Below are 24,587 nucleotides of genomic sequence, written 5' to 3' on the forward strand. Positions count from 1 at the left end.
CCTCCCTACAATTTTGATGTTAAAAATATTTAAGGAAGAGATGCTGAAATAGAGAAGATAGTTATTTTAATACTTAAGCATTAACATTAAAAGTTGAAAACCTTTATTTTAGGTTTTTTTTTTAACACTTTTCTGGTCTGGAAACCATTGAATAATCAACTCTTTTGTCTTATATATGATGCAGTTAGGGATCAGAGGTACAGGCTTTAGGACCCCATAACACTCCAGTTTGGTCCGACACTACTGATGGTGCCTATGTGCAGGACATTCTTCTGTGTCTTTGCCTTGTCCCTAAATAGGCTCAACTCCATGTCAACCCCCTCCAAGCAAATTGGATCCTATCCAGAAAAACTTTTTTCTTTAATCATCTAGATTCTAACTCATTCTGCCAAAGCAACCAAAAATCATTGGTAGCTGGCACTATTTCTGTGGTCTGCCACTACTTTTTCCACCTCAAATACCACAGCCTTAGCCCACCCATTACCTACCTCTAAGCTTCCTCTTTTACTTCAAAAATAGTTGTCTTGGGGGAATTACACAAATCTTGGTACTCTTTTAAACCAATAATTGTAGATTTTATTACCCACTCCATTGTCCATTGTAAGTTTGTGGATATTTCTGCTTCTCTGCCTCAATTATGAACACCCAAAGGACAATACCTTCTTCCAGAATCTGGTACACTCCTACTGTAGTAAGAACCCAAATGTGTGTGTGTGTGTGTGTGTGTGTGTGTGTGTGTGTGTGTGAATATAAATAAACTAACATATTTCTTGCCCAGGGAAAACCTTAGTACATTTTAAAAACTCTAGAAGTCATCCTTTTGATTTGCAAATCAAAGTCAGGAGCAAGGATACTGGGCCTGGGTGGGTGCACGGAGGAAGTCTAAGAAAATCATTTATCCCTGGGTTTCTTCATTTTATTTGTGAGTGGGAAGGGAAGAAAATAAAGTGGAGAAAAGAGGAAGAAGTGAAGGAATCCAGAATAAGGACAGGAATTTTGGAATGACTCCACAGAGTGCCTGCACCCTGTCTCATCTCAGGTGGCATCCTGTCATCCAGTAGGAGAGAGGCCGGCCTGCACAGTGCAACCTCCATTCTAACCTGTGGAGAAAAAAAATAAATAGGTTCTGCTTCCCACTTAGCAGCAGTTCACCTGTCCCAGTTCCTGGTGAGTCTCCCTGCAGAGCAACAGCAAGAATTCTCTTCATTACTTGCTCTCTAGCTTGTTTTCCAGGCTTCTTTAATTCTTCCTTTGAATTTCCCTCCTCTCTTGTCCTTTCCCTCTTTCCTCATTCAGAATGCTTCTATATTTTCAAATCCTCATCTCCCTCCAAAAATGGACAGTACTGTTTTATAAGACTAAGAATTACTTGAAAAGGAAGAAAAAAAGAAAAGAAAAAGAAAAGAAAATCCCACGTGCAACCATTGACTCTTTCAGAAAGGATCAGCCTGGATACTCATCAATGTCTCATTTTTTAAGGTGTTTGAGTCTGTAAGGAACTCAGAAACCTTGCAGGGGCAACCATTTACATGCCCAGTTTGAAGCACAGAAAAGGTTAGTGAACGTCTACCATTGAGGAGCTGGAAGCTTTCAGGATGTCTACCCAACTGAGCAGCTCCTACCTGTTGGAAGCTATGTTGTATTGCTTAAATCTACCTATGCCTGTAGCTGATTGGACCAAGGAAGAGCATCCATGGTCCAAACTGAACCAATCAGATTCTCTGTCGTAGAACTTGGACTAGGACTGAGCCTAGCCACTCCTCCTAATTGCTTATGACTTCAGCTCATAAACTTGGAACTTTGATAGGCTTGTGGATGGGGGCAGAGGAAGCAGGTCTACATAGAGATTAGTGAAGTGAATGCACCAACAGACACAGAAACCTGCCATGGAAAGCTTCTGGCAGTTTCCAGTCCTAATTGCATTCTCTTTCAGAGGTCTAGCTTGCACCCTTTCAGTGGGCTCAGTGAGACACCTTCTCCTATCAGAATAAATTTCCCTCAGCTAGCTCAAGTTGTTTTCTGTTACTGCAATCAAAATAGTTTTGTTTAGTATAATATCAGAGAATGGACCAAACCCAAGTCTTCTCAGATTTCCAAGCCAGATCACTATCCCACATTTTTCTAGACTTCTACAAGAAAGTGCCCCCAGGAGCCTCTCCCATGGCCTCTTTCTCTGCCACTCCTCCTTCTTGGGGTCCTGCCCATTATTCTCTCCTCACCAGTTCCTCATCCCCCTTTGTCCAGATATAATCTTTTTTGCACAGTTGATGCTCGAGATAAGGTCCGGTTCCAGCAGATCTGTCAGGGGGAAAGAGAACATTTGTTAAGAGTACAGAGGACAATCACAAAGACGGATGCAGATTCTGGCCTTCCTTGCACAGGATCTGCCACCTGGGCTTGAACTCATCCAGATTAGAACTCCCTCCCAGGGTTCTTTTAGACGCTCTTATAATGACTACTAGAGATTGGGCGTAGCTGGTGCTGTGGGCAGGAGAAGCAGGAGGGCCACTATTTGGGCCTGTCCATTACCATTCTTCCTAGTCAGGGTAGATGGTGGTTCCCCCAAAGTTTTCAGGGTTTCCAGGGAAAAGAAATACCAAAAGAGGCAGCCCAGAATCAAGGTAAAATCCTGTCTAATGAGGGAAACTCTTATTTCTTAGAACCTAATATTTCTTTAGGTGGAGATTCCAGAAATATTAGAGTAACAAGGAGGAGGTAAGGGGCAGAGTCCTGGGCCTTGTCACATCTCCTGGATCACCTCTGAGGTGAGGAGTTTACACTTGGCCTTTGGTCAGACTAGTATCCCTGCATACTACTGAAGGGTTAGACTTGAGCCTTCAAGCCACAAGTTGCATTCAATGCCATTCTTCTTTCAGAGATGATGTCTCAAGATGATGTCTCACTATGTCACTCCAGGCTGGCCTCAAACTCCTGAGCTCAAGCCATCCTCCTGCCTCAGCTTCACAAGTCGATGGGATAATAAGCATCCCATCACCTCAGGTTCAGTTCTCCCTTTGGTCCTCAGCTTCCTCATTTGTAAAGTGGGAATCACAAACAGTTTTGAATGGAAAACTGGCATGGAAATTTCGATAGAATGAGGTAAGCATGTAAAGTACAACCAACTTTGGCTGCTTCAGGATCTGTAGAATCCTTTGACTGGATGGGTAACAGGGCCAGTAAACCAAGCCTCTGCTCAGTAAAGGGATTTCCTGACTCTTAGAACTCTCTAAGGACGTGCCTAGGCTGTGGGTGGGAAGAGAAGTCCTGTGAGTACAGCCTGGTCTCCTCTCTCGTCCCTCCCACCCTGGGACCCAGGCCAAACCTTCACAGTCCACGTGGCAATAGTTTTCTGAGTGACTCTGATAATTGTTGCACCAGTAGTGGCTGTTGATCTGGAAGATGCCATAGTCAGTGCTGCCATCTGCATTTTCATTTATCTTTGAGACGTTGAACTTGCTTTCCACAAAAGCCAGGCAAATCCCTTAGGATGGGGAGAAGAGAATCAGGATTTAGGGAGGACCTAGCTGAGTGGGAGAGAGATGGCATAGAAAGGAGGACAAGGATTTGGAGGAAAGGAACAAGATCTGGGAGGCTAGATGGAACTGGAGGGCTGGAAATGATCATGGGCATCTCATCTTATTCTTTGGTCCCTCCAGCCACCCATCAATATAACCAGCCATTCATTTTCCCTACCATACACCCGTGCTTTCTGATTTCTTGAGTATCTACTGTGTGTCAGGAAATATGCAAAGCCTAACAAGGGAAATTAACTGGGTCAACTATAGATGTTGCTTTCAAGGAAATTTTAGTATAAGAATGATAATATGTACCTAAAAAACCACAAAGCAATGTAAAAAGAGAAAGTGTTGCAAGACAGTTGCACAAATCCCAGACCAAAAGGGAGATGTCCCTGCCACACAGGGACATGAAACCTTTGCACCAGCCATTTCCTGTGTCTGGAATTTTCTTCCTCTGGCATTTGGTTGATCAGATTTTCCATTTCATTAAGCACTGCTCAATGTCACTTCCTCAGAGAGTCTTTCCTTAAGTTCTCCATCCAGAACAGTCAGTGTCACCTGTCACACACCCTGCTGCTTTATTCTTCTTCATGCATTTATCACTACCAGATGTAAAAGTGTGTGTGTGTGTGTGTGTGTGTGTGTGTGTGTAGGGAAGCGGATTTGTTTGTATCCCTAGACTCTGAAACAGTTATTGATATATAATAAGTGTTCAATTAATAATTTTTGCATGAATGTGAAATGCTGGGAAAAGCTTCCTGGCTTTGAAAAGAAGAATGGGAAAGAAAGAAAGATGGCTAAAAAGCATGGCACTTACAGTCATTCAAGGAGTAACCCTCATATCCATCCAATTCATTCTTGTACAGCACCCTGGCCAACTCACAGCGATGCATTCGAGTGGCCTGATTTATGACAAGGAGGCAGCAGGCCACAGTGATGCGCAGCACCCTGGTCATCCTCAGAGGGGAAAGGGTGCCCAGTAGGGCCCACAGGTCTTGTCTCACAGACTTCTTGCTGGTTTTCACTTTAGAACCTGGAGAATCTGGAGAGAATAAATTTCCTTGCTCACTCTCTATTCCCAGTCTCTTTCCTTTCATCTATTGTTTTATAAATATATTTTAATTTAAAGATTTACAAAAAGAGACTCTAATAATCCTCCATGTACCCATTTCTCAGCTTTGACAGTTAAAAACCATGGCCAATCTGATTTCCTTTGTAGGTCATCCTGTACTGGACACTTAGGTACCAACCACATTTGGGTCCTGCGGCCAGGAGGGAGATTGATGAAAACTATGCTTCACTGGCATTTGTGCATGTCTATTTGAGCATGTCCTTTCAGAATAAGAGTTAGGTAGGACACTGGGGCTGGGGTGGTGGCTCAGTGGTAGAGCGCTTGCCTAGCATGTGTGAGGCACTGGGTTCAATTCTTAGCAGCACATTAAAAAATAAAGATATTAGGGTCCATAAAAAGAAAAGAGTTAGGACACTGGATGGTGAGTTCCTCCCCCACCCCTCACCCTTAGACACATACTCTGCCTTATGTGGGGTGGGCTGGTTGAAGGTTCGACCCTTTTGTTTCCACTCCAATGTGGTAACTTAAAGCAAGTCAGAGTGATATGGTTGTTCAAATAACCAGACTCACACTGGTGAAAGGGCTTTGGATTCACACCACCTGCTCTCAAAGGCTGGGTTGCTGTGTGACTTTGGCAATACAGTTAATTTCACTTATAAAATGAAGATATGTTAATACTTACTTAATAGGGAAGACATGATGATTAAATAAAATAATAAATGCCCAGGTCTTGGTTTCACATTTCCCACAAAATGAGCCCAGGATTCCTAGGAGTATGGCAATTCCTAAGCTAGAGCAGGAAAGGGTATGAGATAATTCTGGAATGTCTTGAACTGAACAAGTAAGGAAGTGCTCAAAATATGGATTGAGGCATGTCAGATAGACTTAAGGGCTAGCTCAAAGGGCCATTGGCTGGCCAAACCTTGAACGGTGTTTTTATATCAGCTTCATTGAGCTATAAGGCACAATGGATAATTAATTTATTGAAAGTGTACAATTCAATAGATAATTTATCAAAAGTATACAATTCAATTCCAGACATATGAAACTATTATCACAATCAATTTCAGGACATCTTTATCAACCCAAAATGAAGCCCTGTACCCATTAACATTTTGTAGCCATCATAGATTGGTTTGAGCAAGAATTATCAGCAGGTGCTGAGTTTGAGAGGCAGGAAGCTTGATGACAAACTGGATTCGCCCGAGCCTGGAGACAATTCTTTTACTTCTCTCACAGCCCTCACCCCAGAGTTGCCGATTTAGCCAATAAAATGACACAATGTCCAGTTAAATTAGAATTTCAGGCAAATAACAAATCGTCGCTTAGTTTAAGAATGTCCCTCGCCACCCTCCCCACCCTGACTCAGAAGCTTCCCTCAGAGACCCCACTCTTTGAGCCTGGGAAGAAGGGGGCTCCAGGTCTACCCATGAAGTTCCCTCTGGGTTCTCTCAGAGAAGACAGTGGTCCTAGAACGCGGGTTCCCACCCACCCCTTCGAAGCTTACCTCTTTCCCGCCCCTCTCTGACCTCGGGTCCCAGTCTCTGCCCAGGGCTTTCTGTGAAATCTAGAGAACAAGGCGGTTTGGAGCAGGAACCTCTTCCTCACCAAGCACACTCGAGCACCCCCTGGCTAATGCCCCTCCTTGTTCTAAAGAAGTCAGGAGCGATGGCAACTCCAGCCTTCTGGAACTCAGGTTCTGTGACATCATAATTGCCCTGGAAATACGCTGGTTCGAGACACGCAAACTGACCAAGCTTCAGGTGGAAATGGCAGATGGGCCTGGGAGGAGAGGTGACAAGTGTGTGGGAGCCTGCTGGGCCACACAGGGCTCCATCCTTCTGCCTCCCATCCTTTCTGGGAATAGGACCACACGGGGGAAACCCCTTTCGCCACAGGTGTTTTTGGTGGGAGCTACCAGTCATAGGATCCTGCCTCCTTGGGGTGAAAAAAATGGTCTGTGAATCCACATATTTTGAATTGAAACTACGTGCAGCTCAGCTTCTCAAAGGAAGCCTTAGGGTGCAGGGATAAAGGCTGGTAGTTTTAATTCCTGTGGATACAGCCTACATCAGAGGCTAAGCCTCCATGAAGAGACAATAGCATCTGGCCCAGACTCGGAGTCCATCCTTTCTAGAATTCAAACACACCCTTCCTTTTCTGCAGCTCTGAGATTCAATAAATAGCTCTAATATTCAATAAATATCTCTTTTTTTCATAAACAAGTTTGAATTGGGTTTCTGTCACATGCCACCAAAGGAGACCTGCCTATTACCGCCGGTTATCAGGTTAACCATCTATGAGATGGTGAACTAACAATATATCACCTCTCCATGAAGGTCACAACATCTCTCAGTGTCAGTTACCAAGGAAGTCTGAGAATTTTCTCCAACTGTAGCAAAAAAAAAAAAAACTCTCAGAAAGAAAAGCTGAGTTTTTCTTTTTTTTAATATTTATTTATTTATTTGGCGGACACAACATCTTTGTTTGTTTGTGGTGCTGAGGATCGAACCTGGGCGGGACGCATGCCAGGCGAGCGCGCTACCGCTTGAGCCACATCCCCAGCCCAAGCTGAGAGAGTTTTGTCACTAATGGCCACTCAACCTCAGAGACAGAATGTTAGGATTTATGTAGAGTAACGTGGGCTTCTCAGTGGCCATCTTCCTAGTGCTCCCCATAGGGAGAAGGGCAAAGGCAGCCAGGGCAAGATGGTGAGTGAGGAAGCCAGGGTCAGGGCCAAAACAAAAGAGCATGGAGAGGGTCTTCTAATGAGGTCAACTTCCCGCATGCCTGTGATCCCAGCAACTCGGGAGGCTCAGGTAGGAGGATGGCGAGTTCAAAGCCAAAAAGATCATTTCTGTTGTGCAGCCTGGGGCAAAAGGCAAAAGGACCTCAGCAGATTAGTGAGGCACTTAGCAACTCGGGGAGACACTGTCTTTAAATAAAATATAAAAAAGGGCTGGGGATGTGGCTTGGTGGTTAAGCACCCTGGGTTCAATCCCCAGTACCAAAAATAAATAAATAAAACAAAAACTTCCTGGTCAACTAACTGCTTGTGGACACAAGCTGGGGACCCAAGCAGACAGATATTTCTGTACTTGTGTCCCTAAGGGGGGGGGGGGATCAAAAAAAAAAAAAGAAAGAAAATAGATGTGTGGACAGAGACGGCACCAATCAGTAATAGTGAGGAGAGTATGAACATGGAAGGGATATGGAAAGGAGGAAATTCCAGAGACCATAAAAAGAATAGGCCAAAACTTCCCCACCAGACTCCTAGTTCCGGGACCCCTTCTCTGGAGAAGTCCCTTATGGTCACTTTTGCAATAAACCTGCTGCTCGCTTGCTATCTCGGTGTCCTGTTCTTCAGTTCTTTGCTGAGTGGAGACAATGGACTCAGCACCCCTAGACTGTAACACTCACTTCCCTTCTCAGCAGGGCAGCAGCCCCTTTATCCTGGGGTAGGAAGTCAGGGGAAGCAAGGCGGAGGCAGAACCCTGGGGAAGATGGGTATCATTTTATGAGGTACTGTTTATGGTCAGAATTCTGCAGGTGCCTCAGATGACCCAGATAAATTTATCCTTGTAAAATTAGATCCCCTATCAAGAGGGACAACTCATAGGGCCCAGGCTACCTGCTGTCAGGCCTCTCTGCTGCTTAAAATCTTGGGGGTGATGACGTCAGCACTTGAAGAGGGACCAGAGGGCCCCACCCCACCCCAAGGCCCAGCATCTGTGACATACATGAGCCCTGGGTGGAGTCCTATACCTTCAGAGAAGTGGAAAATCCAAGCTGGCACACAAAGATCAATTCTGGATGTGCAGCCTGGGGTAAAAGGACAAATGCAGGCCCCAGGCCATCTGTCTAAATATTTACAAGTTATACATCAAACTAAGGGACCAATAAATAAAATATATTCGGTGTTCATACCCTGATGGATTCTGAAGGGATCTTTAAAAGGATACAAATTGTAATTGTGTATCAAGCTGTGTTTGCAAATGACATAGTTAGCAAAATGTCAGATGACTGGATTTAGGTTTTTTTTTAATAACTTCATTTTATTTATTTTTATGCAGTGCTGAGGATCGAACCTAGTGCTTCACATGTGCTAGGAAAGTGCTCTGCACTGAGCTATACCCCCCAGCATGGATTTAGTTTTTATTGCACATGTCTGAGTGCTCTTTTATGAGCTGACTGTGTTGGGATAAGCAATAAAATGAAGATATATGTAATTCATCAATATTAAAACTATTCCATAAGCCGGGCACAGCAGGCATGCCTGTAATCCCAGCAACTCGGAAGGCTGAGGCAGGAGGATCACGAGTTCGAGACCAGCCTCAGCAACTTAGTGAGACCCTATCTCAAAAAATGAAAAAAAAGCTGGTGATGTAGCTCAGTGGGAAAGCACCTCTGGGTTCAATCCTCAGTACCAAAAAGGGAAAGGGAAAAAGAAGAATAATGTGTAATGTATTTAATGTTACAAAGTTTTCCTCAGCTTACGTTTACAACTGAGGCAAAATTATACTAATTTTTTTAGTACCTTCAAATCATGAATAGGAGCACAAAAACATGCAGAAATGATAATCTCAGCACTATTAGAAAATGATACTTCATTCATGTCTCAGGTACTTGTTCTTGTCAGAAAAAGCTAACACAATCTATATGATTCCATTTGAACAAAACTAGAATGTGTAAACTGATCTATAATACAGAGCAGAGCTGTAGGTACTTGGGAATTGGGGAAGTAGGAAGGGAAAGGAGGGGGTCATCAAGGAGCAAAAGGAAACTTGGGAAGAAATGGATATGTTCACTATCTTGATTTTGATAATAATTCCAGGCATGTCTATATGTCCCAAGTTATCAAATTGTACTCTGTAAGTTATGCAGTTTACTGTATATCAACACCTCAGAAAAGGTACTTAAAATATTTAAAAATTAGTATTGTTACACAAAATGAATCTTGTGAAAAGGAAGTTAAGGGTTGGGCAGAGTTGAGAACCCAGCATCAGGTAGATTGAGAAGTGGGAACAAGCTCCTCCCCCTGCCCTATCTGCTGTGCAATTCACTGAGAGACTGCTAGAGGGCAGAAGTGGTCCTTGTACAGGAAGCAGGGGCTGCAGGGCTTCAAATTTCAAAATTCGTTCCTCTGGGCTCCCTAACTTCGGAGGTGGATGTTAAATACCCCCTTTACTCTTAGTAGAGCTGGAATTTGAACCATCGTCTCTTTGGTCCTGATTCCACCATATTGATCCCTCAGCACCAGGAGACCTCCCTGTGCTCCAGTGGGGTAGCCGTCATAGTCCTGGGTCTGTTACCCACAGGGCCCAGCAGGGAGCAGTTGGAGATGGCACCAGGGGGTTGTGATTCTCCAGGTGCCTTTGGCAAGACTCCTCAGTTGACCTGAAACCCACGACTGTGAAGCAGGGCAATTTCCAGGATCAGATGCTGCAATCTAAAATTCATTTTTAGAAGGGAAGGAGAAAGGAGAGAAAATTTAGTGGGGGCAGGGGAGATGATGGCAGATCGGCAATGGAAGCCTTCCAATGAAAGCACTTGCTAACACTGAACACCAGTGCTGGACACAGGGAGTCTTTTCACCTTCACAGTGCTCTTGTCAAATAAGCTGCACGGAGGTTAAGTAACTCACTCAAACAGAGCGGAGGCTTCAGGAGAATTTGAATCCAGGTTTTACACTGATTTGTCAGCTTAGCTACTACAATATAGTACACATTTAAATGGAATGGTCCTTCTCAGTTCTTTGGTTCGTGTGTTAAACTGGTTGGTGTTGGTTGCAGATGGTGGATGTTCTAGTTTAGCCTTCTGAAGATAAAGCCTGTAATGCTTCAAGAGAAGGTTAAGAGCCTGTGATGGTCCAGGAAGGAGGTTCCCCTTTCCACCCCCTTGCACCTGTTTGTGTTGAGCATTTACAATGTGTGAGGTTCCATGCTAAGGTTGATACTTTAACAGTGATAATAATTGAAGGGCAGGTGGGCCGAGGCCAGCAACAAGGAGTTAAGGGACAGGTGACATGCAGTTATGTAGTGATATTGTTAAGCAGCTTAACCTAATAAGACCAGACCAGGCTAGGATGCAGGCCCAGGGAATGCACTGGAAGCCCTTGGGTATAAGAACAAATTTGAGCATCCTGGTGAGCTGTTAACTGGCCCATAGTCCATGGGTGGGTGAGTCCTCCAGCAGATTCTCTCCCTTCCTTCCTCAACTTTGGAACAGTCCCCCTGAGATCATGCAGTTTGATGCTCCAGGCCAAGTGCCCCAGGAAAGTGTCCCCTCCTAGTCTGGATTCTGCCAAAGCCAAGGGCCCTGGACTGGTGCCCACCATGCCCTCTCTGGGCCATTTTATTCCCACTAGACACTGATTGGGACCCATTTTATTCCCACTAGCCACCAAATTAAGGCTCCTGGGCTCAAGTGGGAAGACAAAGTAAAAAGGAGGCCAGAATAAAAAGACATCCTCACAGACCCTTTCTTCCTTTCATAGATGGGAAGACCAAGGCCTGGGCAAGGAAGGGAGTTGGCAAAGGCCCCCACCGTGGGCAACTTTATCACATATTCGGTCAGTGGTTTTTTTTTGTTTTTGTTTTGTTTTTTTTTGCCAAAGAGCTTTTTTTTTTTTTTTTTTTTTTTTTTTTTTTTTTTTTTTATAGATTGATTAAATGAAGATCCAAATAAGAAGCACACATTATGATTGGTTGATTGTACCTTAAAACTCTTTTAATCCACAAATTTCTCTTTCATCTTTCTCTTTTTCCTTACAATGTGTTATTTATTTAGTTATTTTGGGGTACTGGGGATTCAATTCAGGAGCACTCAATCACTGAGCCACACCCCCAGCCCTATTTTGCATTTTATATAGAGACAGGGTCTCACTAAGCTGCTAAGTACCTTGCCATTGCTGAGGATCCTCCTGCCTTAGCCTCTGGAGATGCTGGGATTACAGGTAAGTGCCACCTACAATGTATTATTGAAGTAGCCACATCACGTATCTTGTTGATTATCTGCCATATGGATTTTGAGGATTGCAAATGTGTGGCTTCACATATTTCTCTCTTTTGCATTTCTTGGCAATTGTTAGTTGCATCTAGAGGCCTGATCAGATGAAGATTTTAATTTTGGCTACACTCGTTCAGGGTAGGTGTGTTCTCCAGAAGGCATATGGCTAGTGGCTTCCTTTGGTGACATCACAAAAGGATCATGGGCACATCCTTAAAGGAAACTCCCCCCAATTCCCCGTGAACAGCTCCCATATTTGGTGGCTGTGCCTGACACTCTTGTCCTACAGCTTGTGCTGGAAGTTCTGCACCAAGCCTACCATTCATCCCGTTCTTATTTCCTGTATGTCCCCAGTGACTACAATAGACACTTGATGAATACATGTTGGAATGAGTAATTAATGATGACGTCAATGTTTCTGGACGTCAGGAACAGGCTGCTCCCACACCACGAGCTAGGGAAGATACCACAGGCATGAACCCTGCCCTGGATGTCCAAAGATCAGCCAACCTGCCAGAGCCAGGACAGGAGCCAAGGGTATAGGGATGAGTAGGAAGGGCAGGGACTCCAGGAACCAGATCCAGGCCTGCGATCCACCCTGGCAAGGGGCAAGCTCAATAACACAAAGTCCTGCAAGGTGACAGGTAGCGGGGTGAAGGACACCAGAAGGTGGCAAGGTCTACACTGAGCTGGGGCAGGCTCAGACCCTAGTGTCGGAATGGAGGAAGCCAGGCTCCTTAGCCTCACATTGGGCAGGTGACCACTGCAGGACTCAGGTCCAAGGATCAAGTCAGAAGCCCTGTGTGTTTGTTAGAATTGAGCTGGGTTGAAAGGAATGGAAAATCCCAGTTATCACTGACTTAAACAGGCTAATGCACATTTCTTTCTTCATCCCAAGAGTCAATCTCGAGCCAACAGGCTACCAAAGGAAACAACAGAGAGAACATTAGCCACTCTATCTTGTTGCTCGGCCACGCACAGACATGATTCTATTCCACGGTATAATGTGGCTGCTGGAACTCAGCCTTGCTGTGACATATTCCAGGTTGAAGAAGGAATCGCAGAAGGAGAAGAACACTCTTCTTGCTCTAGGGCAATTTCCAGAATTATACAAACTACTCCACTTACATTTTATTGGCTGGAACTGAGTCACATGGCCACATTTGACTGCAAGTTGGGAGGATGGGAAATGTTTTCATTTCACACAACCATGAACCTACCCCCAAATCAAGAGTCTGACACTGAAGCTCAGAGAACATACCTCCAGGGACTCCAAGTATGAGTCAAGGCAGAGGTCAACAGGGGAAGCTGCCGCTCTCTCCATCCCTGCTGTCCTAGGTCCTGGGGCTTGGACTTGGGCAGGATGAGGCCATGGGACTCCCAACAAATGCAGCAAGGGAGGAGCTGCCGCCTAGCCAGGGGCACAGCTGTTCACAGAACCCGCTCCTGCAGCCCTAGCGCGCATTCTGTAGCTAACTAAGCACAGCATCAGCTCAGGAAGAAGTGTCAGCAGGGTTGGTCTGCTTCATTGTCAAGGACAGGCACAGACTCAGAGGCCAATAGCTACTTGACGCTGTGGAAAGCATCCCTAGGATGATGAGTCAGGGACAAGACCGTCTTTTCCCAGGAGGCAGTGAAGTGGCTGGTGACAGCTGCCTTTTTTCCTTTGCTATAAAATAATTTAAGATGAGCACAGTGGCACCCACCTGGAGTCTCAGCTACTCGGGAGTCTGAAACGGGAGGATCACTTGAGGTTGGACCAGCTGGAGCAATACCGTGAGATCCCATCTCAAAATTACAAAAATATAAATAATAGGATAGCACTGCAAGGGACGCATGCCTGTAACCCCAGTGGCTTTGGAGGCTAAGACAGGAGGATCACAAATTGGAGGCCAGCCTCAGCAACTTAGAGAGGCCCTAAGTAACTTAGAGCCTGTCTCAAAACATAAAAAAAGGGCTGGAGATGTGGCTCAGTGGTTAAGCACCACTGGATTCAACTCTCAGTACCAAAAAAAAAAAAAAAGAATAGAATATACAGATAAGCAAAAAGAAATAAATTCCAAATTTCTCATAGTCTCAGCTGACAAAACTGACCACTGTCATTGCTTCTGCATTTATTGTTCGTATGTGTGAGTCTGTGTATGACATGCATGAGAAATTTACCACAAGAAGTGATATAGTACACACTTAGATAATTGCTTTTCTTCACTTTATAGTAGTATATAGCAGACATCTTTCTATGTCATTGAATATTTATCTACCACAGTGACTCTACATTAGATCCTCCCAGGGAAACTTTAAAAATATTGTTCCCAGAGTCAAGTTTAATTAATCAAGGGTGGGGCTGGGTTTTGGGATTTTAAAACTCCCCAGGTGGTTTCAGTGTGCAAGCTACTGTGCTACAGCCACAAAAGTTCATATAACATAAAATTAACTATTTTAAAGTGAATAAGTTAATGGCAACTAGTATATTCACAGTGTTGTACAACCACTACTTTCAGCTAGTTCCAAAACACCTCATCCCTCCAAAAGGAAATGTCCTATGAAGAGGTACGCTGCATATACCTCTCTCCCCAACCCCTGGCATCTACCAATCTGCAGTCTGTCTCTTTGAATATAATTTACCTATTCTAGATATTTTATATAAATAGCATCACACAATATGTGAGCTATACTGTCTTGCTTCTCACATAACACAGTGTTCGATTTCACCTTTTCCAATTTAGTTCTCCCTGGCACTGCTCCCCAATCTGTCACATGTACTTGAAAGTGGCCAGGATCATTGTGTCCAGGACATGATCTATTGTTTGACCATTGTATCAGTCAGCTTTGTGTTACTATAATGAAATACATGAGGCAGGTTAACTTACAAGTAAATAAATTTACTTAGCTCCTAGTGTTGGAGGTTTAAAATTCAAGATCAGGTGGACTGCCACCATCTCACGGAACTGTTAATACCTTCTGAGGGTAAGCCTCCACTAGCCCAAGGACCCCCACTAGGCCCCACCTCTTAAAGGTTCAAACACCTCCCAGCACCACCACACTGAGATCAAACCTTTAAAACGTGGACCTTTAGGGACACTCAGACCATATCCAAATCACAGTAACCATAAAGCAGTACTGACTTGACCTCTCACCCCTCCACAGTCTCAAATACTCCCCACAGTGTCTGAACCCTGCTGGGAAGCACCTGCTGGCCTGAGCCCTGCTCTCAGGGGCTGCATCTTGCTGCATCCCCCTGGTGTGACGGCTGGCAATGAGGCTGATGCACAAATGGGCAACCCAGAAGGATCTTTCTCTTCCTTTTTCATTCCTCCAAGCTTGTTCTTTCAACTTGGGAAGCCAGATGCTCTGGAGTTTAATTACACACTGCAGTTGGAAGCCCAGAATGTCAGAGCTGGAAAGGAAAGGATCGTGTTATAAATAAGCGCTACCAGCATTTATTGAGCACTTACTCTGTGCCAGGCGCTGCTCCAGGCCTGTTTCCAGACTTTACCTGATTTAACCTTTCCAACACTTCTAGGAGGCAGGTACCTGTTCTACAGGGAAGGAAACTGAGGCTTAAGGGAAACTATAGGAGATTTCCCAAATTGTGCTGAGTGGTGAATAGTGGCACAAAATATCAGTTGGTGTTAGGGAAAGAAAAAGTTCCAGGGCTGGAGATGTGGCTCAGCGGTGGCGCGCTCGCCTGGCATGCGTGCGGCCCGGGTTCGATCCTCAGCACCACATACCAACAAAGATGTTGTGTCTGCCGAGAACTAAAAAATAAATATTAAAAAAAATTCTCTCTCATTCTCTCTCTCTCTCTCTCTCCTTTCTCACTCTCTCTTTAAAAAAAAAAAAAAAAAAAAAAAAAAAAAAAAGAAAAAGTTCCATCATCAAAGCCTGAGTATCTCCTGTATCATCCTGTATCTCCCATAGGGACTTCATGAGACATATCCACATACAAACATCCTGAGGGTCCTGCAGTAAAGAAACCTATCTAGGCCATTGTCTCCTCTATTGTGGGCTTCACAGAACTTCTGATCCAAGAAGCACAGCTTGGGGAGCGCAAAGAGTGGCCAACCTCCTCATTTGGGGTAATGAGACCCATGTAGAACTTTAGGGACAGACCAGGAGAGGACTCTGCCTCATGGTTTCCTGTGCATGGAGTTGGGGAAGGCAGACTATGGCCCATTTGGCCCATTGATCTGTTTGGGAGAAATTATGTCTTACTGAAGATTTTCTGATCAAGTTCCCTTGATTAATGGACGGTTGACCTGTCCAAGATCACATGGCCCAACTAGGGGTAGAGGAAGAAATAGATCCCAGCTCACTGAAATCCAAATATCCTCTAAAACACACATCAGACAGGTGGCAGGAGGTTGGGGTATGAAGTCCCACTATACCTGTGATACTTGTCTCTGCTTCCCACTCTGTGGTACTTAACCTGCATTGTCCTCTTTCCTCTCCCGAAGAGATCCCCTCACACGCATTTCTCCTGCCAATTTGGATAAGGTCAAAGGGCACAATTAGCCTGGCGGCCTCCCTCTGCCTTCCACTCACTCTCCGAACACAAAGCCTGGCCGAGCCCTCAGTGGCAATCTCACTGGGGGCAAAGGCTGAACAGGGCAACTTGTGTTTATTTTAATTCTGTAACCAGATGCAGTAAAATGTCATTAACTCCCCCTCTGCCAATGTGAAACGTGAGACCATTTGGACAGGAACTGGGCAGAAGGCAACCTTTGCCTGTTCCAGGAAGAGCTTGCCAAAAAATGAGCAGCATAAACAGGAACCAAGGGGAGTTGTTGGAAACCACTTCACAAAGTAAATTCTGTTCAAGGGCTCTGGGGCATCCCTGCGGCACACTGTCATAAGATGAATGTCCATTTACATTTTTCTAATGAGTGGAGGGAGTTACTGTGGAACACGCAAGTAAAATCATTCTTACCTCTTCATTAAAAGGGCTCATGAAAATAGCACTTTATTAACCTTGTTTAAAATGTGAACAAAATTTCAAATATCTGTGAATGAGCCAGGTGCAGTGGCACACACCTGCAACCCCAGCTATTCAGGGGCCGAGGGAGGAGGATCACAAATTCAAGGTCAGCCTTGGTAACTTTGCAAGACTCTGTTTCAAATTTTTAAAAAGTCAGGTGGGTTGGGGATGTAGTTCAGAGATAGAGCATTTACCTAGCATGTGTGAAGTCCTGAGTTCAATCTTTAATACCACACACACAAAGAGTATTTCTTTTTAAAGCTGTGGATGAAGACTTTTTAGTTTCCATAGGTCCATCCAGCCATTGGTACTAATTAGGGAGGTTTTACCAACCTCTGGTTCTGGGACAGGGAGATGTCATGTTGACCCTGATGGCCCAGCCATGCCACAGGGCTAAAGGTTCATTTAGAAACAGCTGCAGAGACAGCAGGGCGTACAGCCTCTGGGTGGCAGGCCCTCCCGGGGAGTCAGACTGCCCAGATGGCCCTTCCAGAGCCTGGGGATGCAGACTGTCACTAAGGTAGAGGGTAAAAATAGTCCCGTGTGGGTGGCAGCTGAGCCCAGAGGCACCTGTTTTCTTGTCTCTAGAGAAGGAGAGGCAACCCAGTTATCAGACGTTTCATTGGGTTCCTGAGACCCCCCCCACCCCTGGCCTCAGGGGCTTCTAGTATTTCCCTAACCATGAAGTACTCCCCCCACACATATACCTACCCCCACACACCAAGCACTGAAGAGTTTGGGCTTGGTTGTAAGATATCTGATGGTTTAAATCCTGGCTGTGCCCTTTACTGGCTCTCTGTGACTTCGGGCAAGAATTTTTTCCTTTCTGAGTCTCCATTTTTCTTGACTGTCAAATGGGACTGAGGATTTCTTTTTACAAGGCTTTCTATAAAGATTAAATAACAACTACAGCTAACATATTTCATTCTGCAGCCTTATTGTTCTGTCCCTCTCCTTTCCTCACATTCTAGCACATTCTTCAAGAGTGACATGGGGTCGGGGAGGGCAGGGGTTGTAGGTCAGCAGTAGAGCCCTTGCCTAGCACGTGTGAGGCCCTGGGTTCGATTCTCAGCACCACATTGAAATAAATAAATAAAATAAAGTTTAAAAAAAGTGATACGGAGGTGGGGGATGTTGCTGAGGAAAAAGGATAGCAAGTTCAAGGCCAGTCTTGGCAACTTAGTGAGACCCTATATTAAAATAGAAAGTAAAGGAAGGGCTGGGGATGTGGATCAGTGATAGAGTGCCTCTGAATTCAGTCCCCAGTACTGGAGAAGAAGAAGGAGAAGGAGAAAGAAGGAGGGGAAGGGGAGAGGGAGGGGGGAGGGGAGGGGAGGAAGGAGAAGAAGGAAGAGGAGGAGGAGAAGGAAGAGAAGGAAAGTGAAAAGAGTGTTTCTGAGGCAAGGCAGCTGCCATGTGATGGGGACACTGAAGTAACACCATGAAGAAGTACAATGACAAAGACCTAGGTTTCCCTCTGCCAATGGCCAACTAGTCACGGAGGCCTACTGCCAACACCCAGCAAGGGAGTGATCTCAAAAACCCATCCTCATCACCAGCCAAGTCTTCAGATGACTATGGACCTGGTCAACACCTTGACCACAGCCCCATGAGGGATCCTGAGCCAGAGCCCCCAACTAAACTGCTTTCAGCTTCCTGGCCCCAGAAACTATGAGCGAGGGTAAGCGTTTGCTTGGTTTGGGGAAATCTGAGCCGCAGCAGTCAACAACTAACACACACTTGCCTTTCAGGGAAATTGTAAGAGTGAAGAGTTAGTATACGTCAAACTGCAACCACACCTGCTGGGACCGGTGGTTCCAGAAACGGCAGAAGGGAGCAGTAGAAGGAGGGAGCACTGGACGGGGAGCAGGTGGCTGGGTTCAAGCCAGGCAGGGTGCCCACTCCTGATGTGGAGGAGCATGAGACACCAAGTCTATAAACAGTGACCAGACCACATGTGAAAACAGAGCATGGACCAGGAACCTGCAATAAAAGTCTGGGAAGCCAAACAGCTACTAGTCCCAAATGGCTCGAACTTGGTCAATCACGGACAGCTTGCCTAATTTTGTCCCTAATTCCAAAATTAGCATAAATTGGAGAAAGCAAGTATGTTCCCCTAACCAATGTCATGGATGCCCCTCTTCTAGGGAGTCCCCCTACAGCTTCCCCATGCCAACAGGCCCTAACCAGGGCATGCCTGAAGCTGTCCCTTTTTTCCTATTATAAAGCTTCCCACTTATCCACCGGCCTTTGAGTCTCTGCAAAACACAAGTGACAATGGCTGACTCTCTTACAAGAGACTCTCAGCAAGCTCTGATTAAATTGCCTCGGCTTGTTCTCTGTGGCTAGTCTTATTACTCCCATAAACCCAAGTTCTCTCTCCCTTCCTGCTCCAGGTCAAAGACAACACCTCTCCCTTCCCCCGATCACCAGGTATCTAGAGAAATCAGTTCAGGGACAATGGAAGAAAGGGGAACAGCAATAATTAAGAGTGTAGCTTTGGAACAGGAGAGAGCTGAGGTTTACCTGGCTATGTGGTCCTGGGTAAGTCAACTAAACAACCCTAGCCCCTGATTCCTCATGTCAAGGGAACAGTCCAGCTGAAACTCAAATGCTGGTTCAAGCATCCAGCGAGGTAATGTATTTAGTGTACTGACCATATAATAGGTACTTAATAAAACAAAGACCAGCCATCACGTTCAGCTCCTCATGACTCACTGGAGTAGGTTGTCCCCTTACCATACCCTAGTCACCCTTCCCTGCTCCATTTCTTTGCAGCAGGGAGCCAGACTTCAGGGTACCTAAAGGTCAGGATCTGTCCTCAGCAGTGAGATGGGCAAAGGATATAGCCTAGCATTTCTCTAAGAAAAAAATCCAACTGGCCAAAAGGCCAGATACCTGCTGCACCAAACAGTATGCACCAATACTGTACCCCCCCACACCCTTCGAATATATGTATACTGACCCGCACAATAGAAAAGGCCTGAAGAGTTTGTACCAACCCTTGTTGGATGGTAAGATTATAAGGTTTTAGATTTTTTTTTCATTTTGCTCATCCATGCCTTATGACCGGTCTACAATGACTACGTTTTTGTAAAAGGAAAAACTCCAGTAGCTTATTTTTAATTAAAAAAATTAAATGGGGCAGGTAGGGGAGATGTAGGAAAGGAGGCAGGGTACACTCCTCAATGCAACACTCCTTCAGTCTTCAGTCCCGGGAAAAGCTGGGAGGTTCCCGCAGAGGCGATGCGGAACTGCCGGAGGCCTACCCTGGTTTAAAGAAAAAGATAAGACGAGATTTAGGGCAGACTCCAGAAGAACCTGACCGCTAAGAGCACCAAATCCTGGAATAAGCACCTTGGGGAGATATTCTAGCCCAAAGGCGGTCAACCTTCGCTGGCCCTAGCACTGGGGACTGCCGCGGGACCCCAGCCCCCGGCAGTGGTGGGACTCCGGAGGCTGAGCCCTCGCCTGGATTCCCGCCCTCTAGACGCCCGGCGGGGCGGGGCGGGGTGGGGCCGTTGGAGGGGAGGGGCGGCCGGGCCGCTGGGAGCTCCACCGACCACCGCTACGCTCTCGGTTCTCCGGCTCCCGCTCCCGCTCCCGCGCCGCCTGTTGCTCCCTCCCTGTGCCGCTTCCTGCCCGGTGCCCAGCGGTAGGCAGCCCCAGAGGGTGCCATCGCGTGGGCAGCCTCTTCCTCCCCCACCCCGCGCCAGAGCGTCCCGGAGAGCGCGAACAGAGCCAGCCTCCTGGTGCACCCCGGACCGCGCGCCAAGACCCCGGGCGCAGCGCCGCGATGAACGCGACTTTCCTGAACCACACCAGCTTGGATGAGGTGGGCGGAGTGGGCAGCGGCGCCGGGGCGGCCCTGGGGAACCGCAGTCACGGGCTGGGCACGTGGCTAGACTGCTGCTCCGGGGGCGCGCCGCTGGCCGCCAGCGACGGGGTCCCGGCGGGACTGGCTCCAGACGAACGCAGCCTGTGGGTGTCGCGCGTGGCGCAGATCGCTGTGGTATGCGTGCTGTCGCTCACCGTGGTCTTCGGCGTTTTCTTCCTGGGCTGCAACCTGCTCATCAAGTCCGAGAGCATGATCAACTTTCTGGTGCAAGAGCGCCGGCCCTCCAAGGACGTGGGCGCCGCCATCCTGGGGCTGTACTGAGCACCACGCCTGCCGCCTTCGACAGAGCTACTGCGAAAAGGGAGACCCGGACCCCCGTCCCCCTCTCCGCTCGGCCGCCGCAGCAGCGCCCGGACAGCGACATGCCCCCGGGCACCAGTGCTTGGACACCGCGGGACTCGCGGCGGCGGCGCGGAAAGGGACTTCCACGCCCTGCACGGTCCTGTGCGCTTCAGCGGGGGGATAAGGTTTCTTAACAGACTTTTTTTTTTTTTTTTTTTTTTTTTTTTAAGAAGTTCGGGGCTGGGTGGACTTGAGTGTGGGATGCAGTGTGGGGCTGAGGTCGCTCGCGTGGGAGTTTTGTGCGTGTTAATTGGGGACATGACACGGGCGGCGCAGGAGAAAGGTTGAAGAATGGGAGTCTCCGAGCTTGTTGGTCTGATTTTGCATTTGAAAAGAAATTTTTGTAATAAAACCCCAGCCGTCGTACATCCTGCGACTTCCCACTGGCGCCTGTGGGTGTGTGTTGGGGGTTGGAATGTGCGGGGTGGAGGGAGGCTTGTACCCTAGTGGGGAGCCCTTTAAGCCCGTCCAGAAAAAATATAGCTCCTTTGAGGGCTTCCTGGGGTGCGGTGCGAGCAAATTCAGGGCTCCACACCGGAGACTGAGCCACGAAAGGATAAAGGAACTGTTTTCTACAACGACAGCGGAGGCGGGTCCTTTTGGGGGGCCTGACAGTTGGTGCGATTAATTAAATCTTTGGAAATCTGAGTCTCTTCCGTGAGACTGGATGTGGGGAGGGGATCAGTGAACTGAGTCCCAAAAGAGGAAAACAGGATATTTGGAGAATGAAAAAATAGAATTCACTTGCGCGGGTGAGAGAGTGGGGAAACTAGAGCTACTTAAAATTTTAGTAAGACCCAAATCCCCATCTAAGGTCTTGTTTTGCCTACACCCTTATGGAGGGTAGATGAGTTGCCCTCAAAGAAGACTCCTTGTTGCTTCCCGGAGGGGGAAGGGGACCTATCATATTTAAAATGAGAAAATGGCCTCCAACTGCAGTCCTCTTTGGAGGATTTAGAACCACCCATTATGAGATGCCCCAGCTGACCCCCAAACCCAGTGCCTCCTGGAGATGCCAGCTTCTCTAAGATCTGTATTAAGCAGTAAGAACTTTGGTGTTCACTGGTCAAGAGGAGGGGACAGACAGTTCTGTGATCTGCAAGTGTTTGGTCTGGGGGGGGGCAGCTGAAATTGGGGAGACTAGAGGGACTTTGGGGCCTCTGCATATCCCCTTGGCCCAGTGCTGGCCCCACTCAGAACCCCTGTACTTGGGGAGATTTGGGCAGGGAAGGCTCTGATGGATTTCTTCCACACTCCTCTTTTGCCAGGAATGGAAATGAAGAATGAGAAAGAAGATGGCTGACGCCTTCACTGGCTTTGGGACAAGAAGCATAGGGAACCTTCTCCTGTCTCCTCCTAAGGGAGGAGGTGGTAGGGGAAGTATCTCAACAAAAGCATAGACAGTCATTGACTAAAGGACCTGGAATTTTTGTGGCTCCTGCCATCAGAATTATCAATATTGTGGAGCATTTCTTTCCCCTTTGTCCTGTTGTCCCAATCTCGGGCTTACAGGTTTATTCAGTGGGCCAGGGCAGGCCAGTGAGGCCAGGGGCCAAACACTCCTTGTTAAGTATCTGAGACAAATCCTCCCGGTAAAAGAATGTTCCATGATGATTTGGTGTGACTCACAGGTAGCCAACCTGATGGAGGGTGCAACCCTTGATGATTTAGGCAACTGGGACACCTGGCTCCAAGTAGTACAGGTGCCTGAAGCCTGGCCACCCAGTGACCTGACCTGGAGAACGCCACTCAGACAGCTTCAGGCAGTCATGTATAGCCCCAAAGACTGGAAAATGAGTTTCATGAGGAATAAGGGCTTCTCTTTTCTGCCTGACACGTTAGAATGAACACTACCAGATCTTTCCTCTCATAAAATGGTCTTCTAGTAAATGTGGCTGGGGACGGAGGCAGGAGTGGGGGTGATTCAAGAGTTAAATTTCCTATACAGGAAAAATTAAAAAACACAGTGAAGACATCTGTACAGTACCATGTGTGTTTGACACCCCCCATCATGTGATGTCCACTAGTGGACATGTGCATGGGTGTGTGCTCATGCGTGCAGGCACACAAGGGCAGTGCTCATACCTCAAGAAGGAGCAAGGTCCTGGAGAGGGGTGGAGAGTGAGGGATCACACAAGTAGTCCTTTTTTGTTTTCCCGGAGCCCTAAAGGCCTGCGGCATGTGCTGAGCTGCCTACCTGAACTTCAGGCAGGGGTGGGAACACTGAGTTATGAAAGAGAGGAAAACAAAAGGCACACAGCTTCAGAGAAGGGCCACACTGGATCAGAATCCTGAGACTTGGGTGCTGTGAAGAATGGAGGAGGGGGCCTCATCTCAAGAATCCCCCCTCCCACTCTCAATCTTTAGGTAACAAAGCCCTTCCTAAGAGGCCTGCCCAGAATGCAGGGGCCAAATTTCAGAGGGTCCTGGATTCAGGAGAGAAGCCTTGGACTTTTGTCTGTTAAATCCTGTCTGTTCTACCTCCTAGCTCCATGATTTGGAAAAAGCTCAACCTCTCTGTGCCTCAGTTTCCTCATCTACGAAATGGGAGCAATAAGGTCTATAGCTCCCATGATAGATGTGTAAAATAGGCATAGGGCCTGGCATTTCATAGACACCCACTAAAGATAATTATGATTATTGTTAGTTTTGTGTATTACACAAACTCTCAGCCAATAAAATAGAGTTGGTTCTCTGAAATGGGATCCCTGGATAGAAAAAGAGTAATTCATATTTGCAAGGCATTTTGTAGTTTTAAAGCACTTTAATAAGCAGAGTGGAAATAATGTGTTGAATACCCAATATGCCAAACAGAGCTCCCATCCCATGAAGAGAGTTGTATTACTACCTCCATTTTATAGATAAGGAAACTGAGGCCCAAAAAGTTTGCCTGAGGTCATGTAGTTAGGGAGTTAATAAGAGGAGCAGATATTCTCCTAGTTTCCTTTTATAGAAGAGGAAGCAGTTTCAGTTTAATGGAATTGCCCAAGTTTATCCAGTGTCAACTTCAGTTCTGTTGTGGGCTGGGTACTGTGTGGGGTGAGCAAGAAACTAATCCCAGCCTGCAGCTGCTGAAGCCCCAGGCACTAGGGCTGGGTTGAGGGTAGCTGGTTCCATCCATCTCAGAGACCAGTTTTTTTTTTTTTTAATATTTATTTTTTAATTTTTTAGTTTTCGGCGGACACAACATCTTTGTATGTGGGGCTGAGGAGCGAACCCAGGCCGCACGCATGCCAGGCAAGCGCGATACTGCTTGAGCCACATCCCCAGCCCCTCAGAGACCAGTTTAAGTCTTCCATGTCACGTCGTCTGAGTCAGGGGTGTACTTCTAGGGTCTGATGTACCCCGCCAGCAAGATGTGCTCTGGAACGGGAATGATAGAGGGCTTATATCACTATGCTGCTTACTTTCCCACTGGCTTGTCCAAGCCAAGTTCACACAGAGGGTGCATGGCTGTGGCTGCTGAGAGTCCCCCACCCCCAAAACCTAACCAGGCAGCAGAACAAGAACAGTTTTTATAAAAGCTTGATAAAAGCTTTTGATAATGCAATGAATTAAGTGGAAAAAATGTTTTAAAGGATAGATGCATTTCTGTCTCTATCCATGTGAGTTTCAAGGTCAGAAAAGGATGTAGTTCGTTAGGCCAGAGAAATATGAGATGTTCAATCACAGAGTCCCTAATCCAGCATGAGAGAGAGCCATGATGTGCCAGGTCATTGAATGCCAGCTCAGAGAAGACTGCAAAAACCACAGAGGTCATCCTCAGAGTAG

General features: G+C 46.6%; 2 protein-coding genes across 2 annotated transcripts; one reads left to right on the forward strand and one right to left on the reverse strand.

Annotated features, from left to right (window-relative positions):
* Positions 1 to 1,030: 1,030 nt before the first annotated feature.
* Lyzl6 (lysozyme like 6) lies at positions 1,031 to 4,474 on the reverse strand. Its single transcript, XM_026408284.2, has 4 exons — positions 4,336 to 4,474; positions 3,323 to 3,481; positions 2,220 to 2,298; positions 1,031 to 1,100 (listed from the first exon to the last, which is right to left on the reverse strand). The coding sequence occupies exons 1-4, from the start codon at positions 4,472 to 4,474 to the stop codon at positions 1,031 to 1,033; spliced, it is 447 nt and encodes a 148-aa protein (XP_026264069.1).
* Positions 4,475 to 20,124: 15,650 nt separating this feature from the next.
* Positions 20,125 to 20,966, forward strand: Rprml (reprimo like). Its single transcript, XM_026408271.2, has one exon. It carries the CDS (start codon positions 20,373 to 20,375, stop codon positions 20,733 to 20,735), a length of 363 nt encoding a protein of 120 aa, XP_026264056.1. The 5' UTR covers positions 20,125 to 20,372; the 3' UTR covers positions 20,736 to 20,966.
* The last annotated feature ends 3,621 nt before the right edge of the window (positions 20,967 to 24,587 follow it).

This window comes from Urocitellus parryii, chromosome 7, assembly GCF_045843805.1.
Source record: "Urocitellus parryii isolate mUroPar1 chromosome 7, mUroPar1.hap1, whole genome shotgun sequence".
Classification (NCBI taxonomy): Eukaryota; Metazoa; Chordata; class Mammalia; order Rodentia; family Sciuridae; genus Urocitellus; species Urocitellus parryii.

Coding starts and splice junctions, on each gene's coding strand:
- Lyzl6 (XM_026408284.2), bottom strand. CDS start 4,474: ATGACCAGGGTGCTGCGCATCACTGTGGCCTGCTGCCTCCTTGTCATA. Junction 2,299..3,322: donor TTGCCACGTGGACTGTGAAG/GTTTGGCCTGGG, acceptor TCCCCCTGACAG/ATCTGCTGGAACCGGACCTT. Junction 1,101..2,219: donor CAAAGGGGGATGAGGAACTG/GTGAGGAGAGAA, acceptor TTTTCTCCACAG/GTTAGAATGGAGGTTGCACT.
- Rprml (XM_026408271.2), top strand. CDS start 20,373: ATGAACGCGACTTTCCTGAACCACACCAGCTTGGATGAGGTGGGCGGA.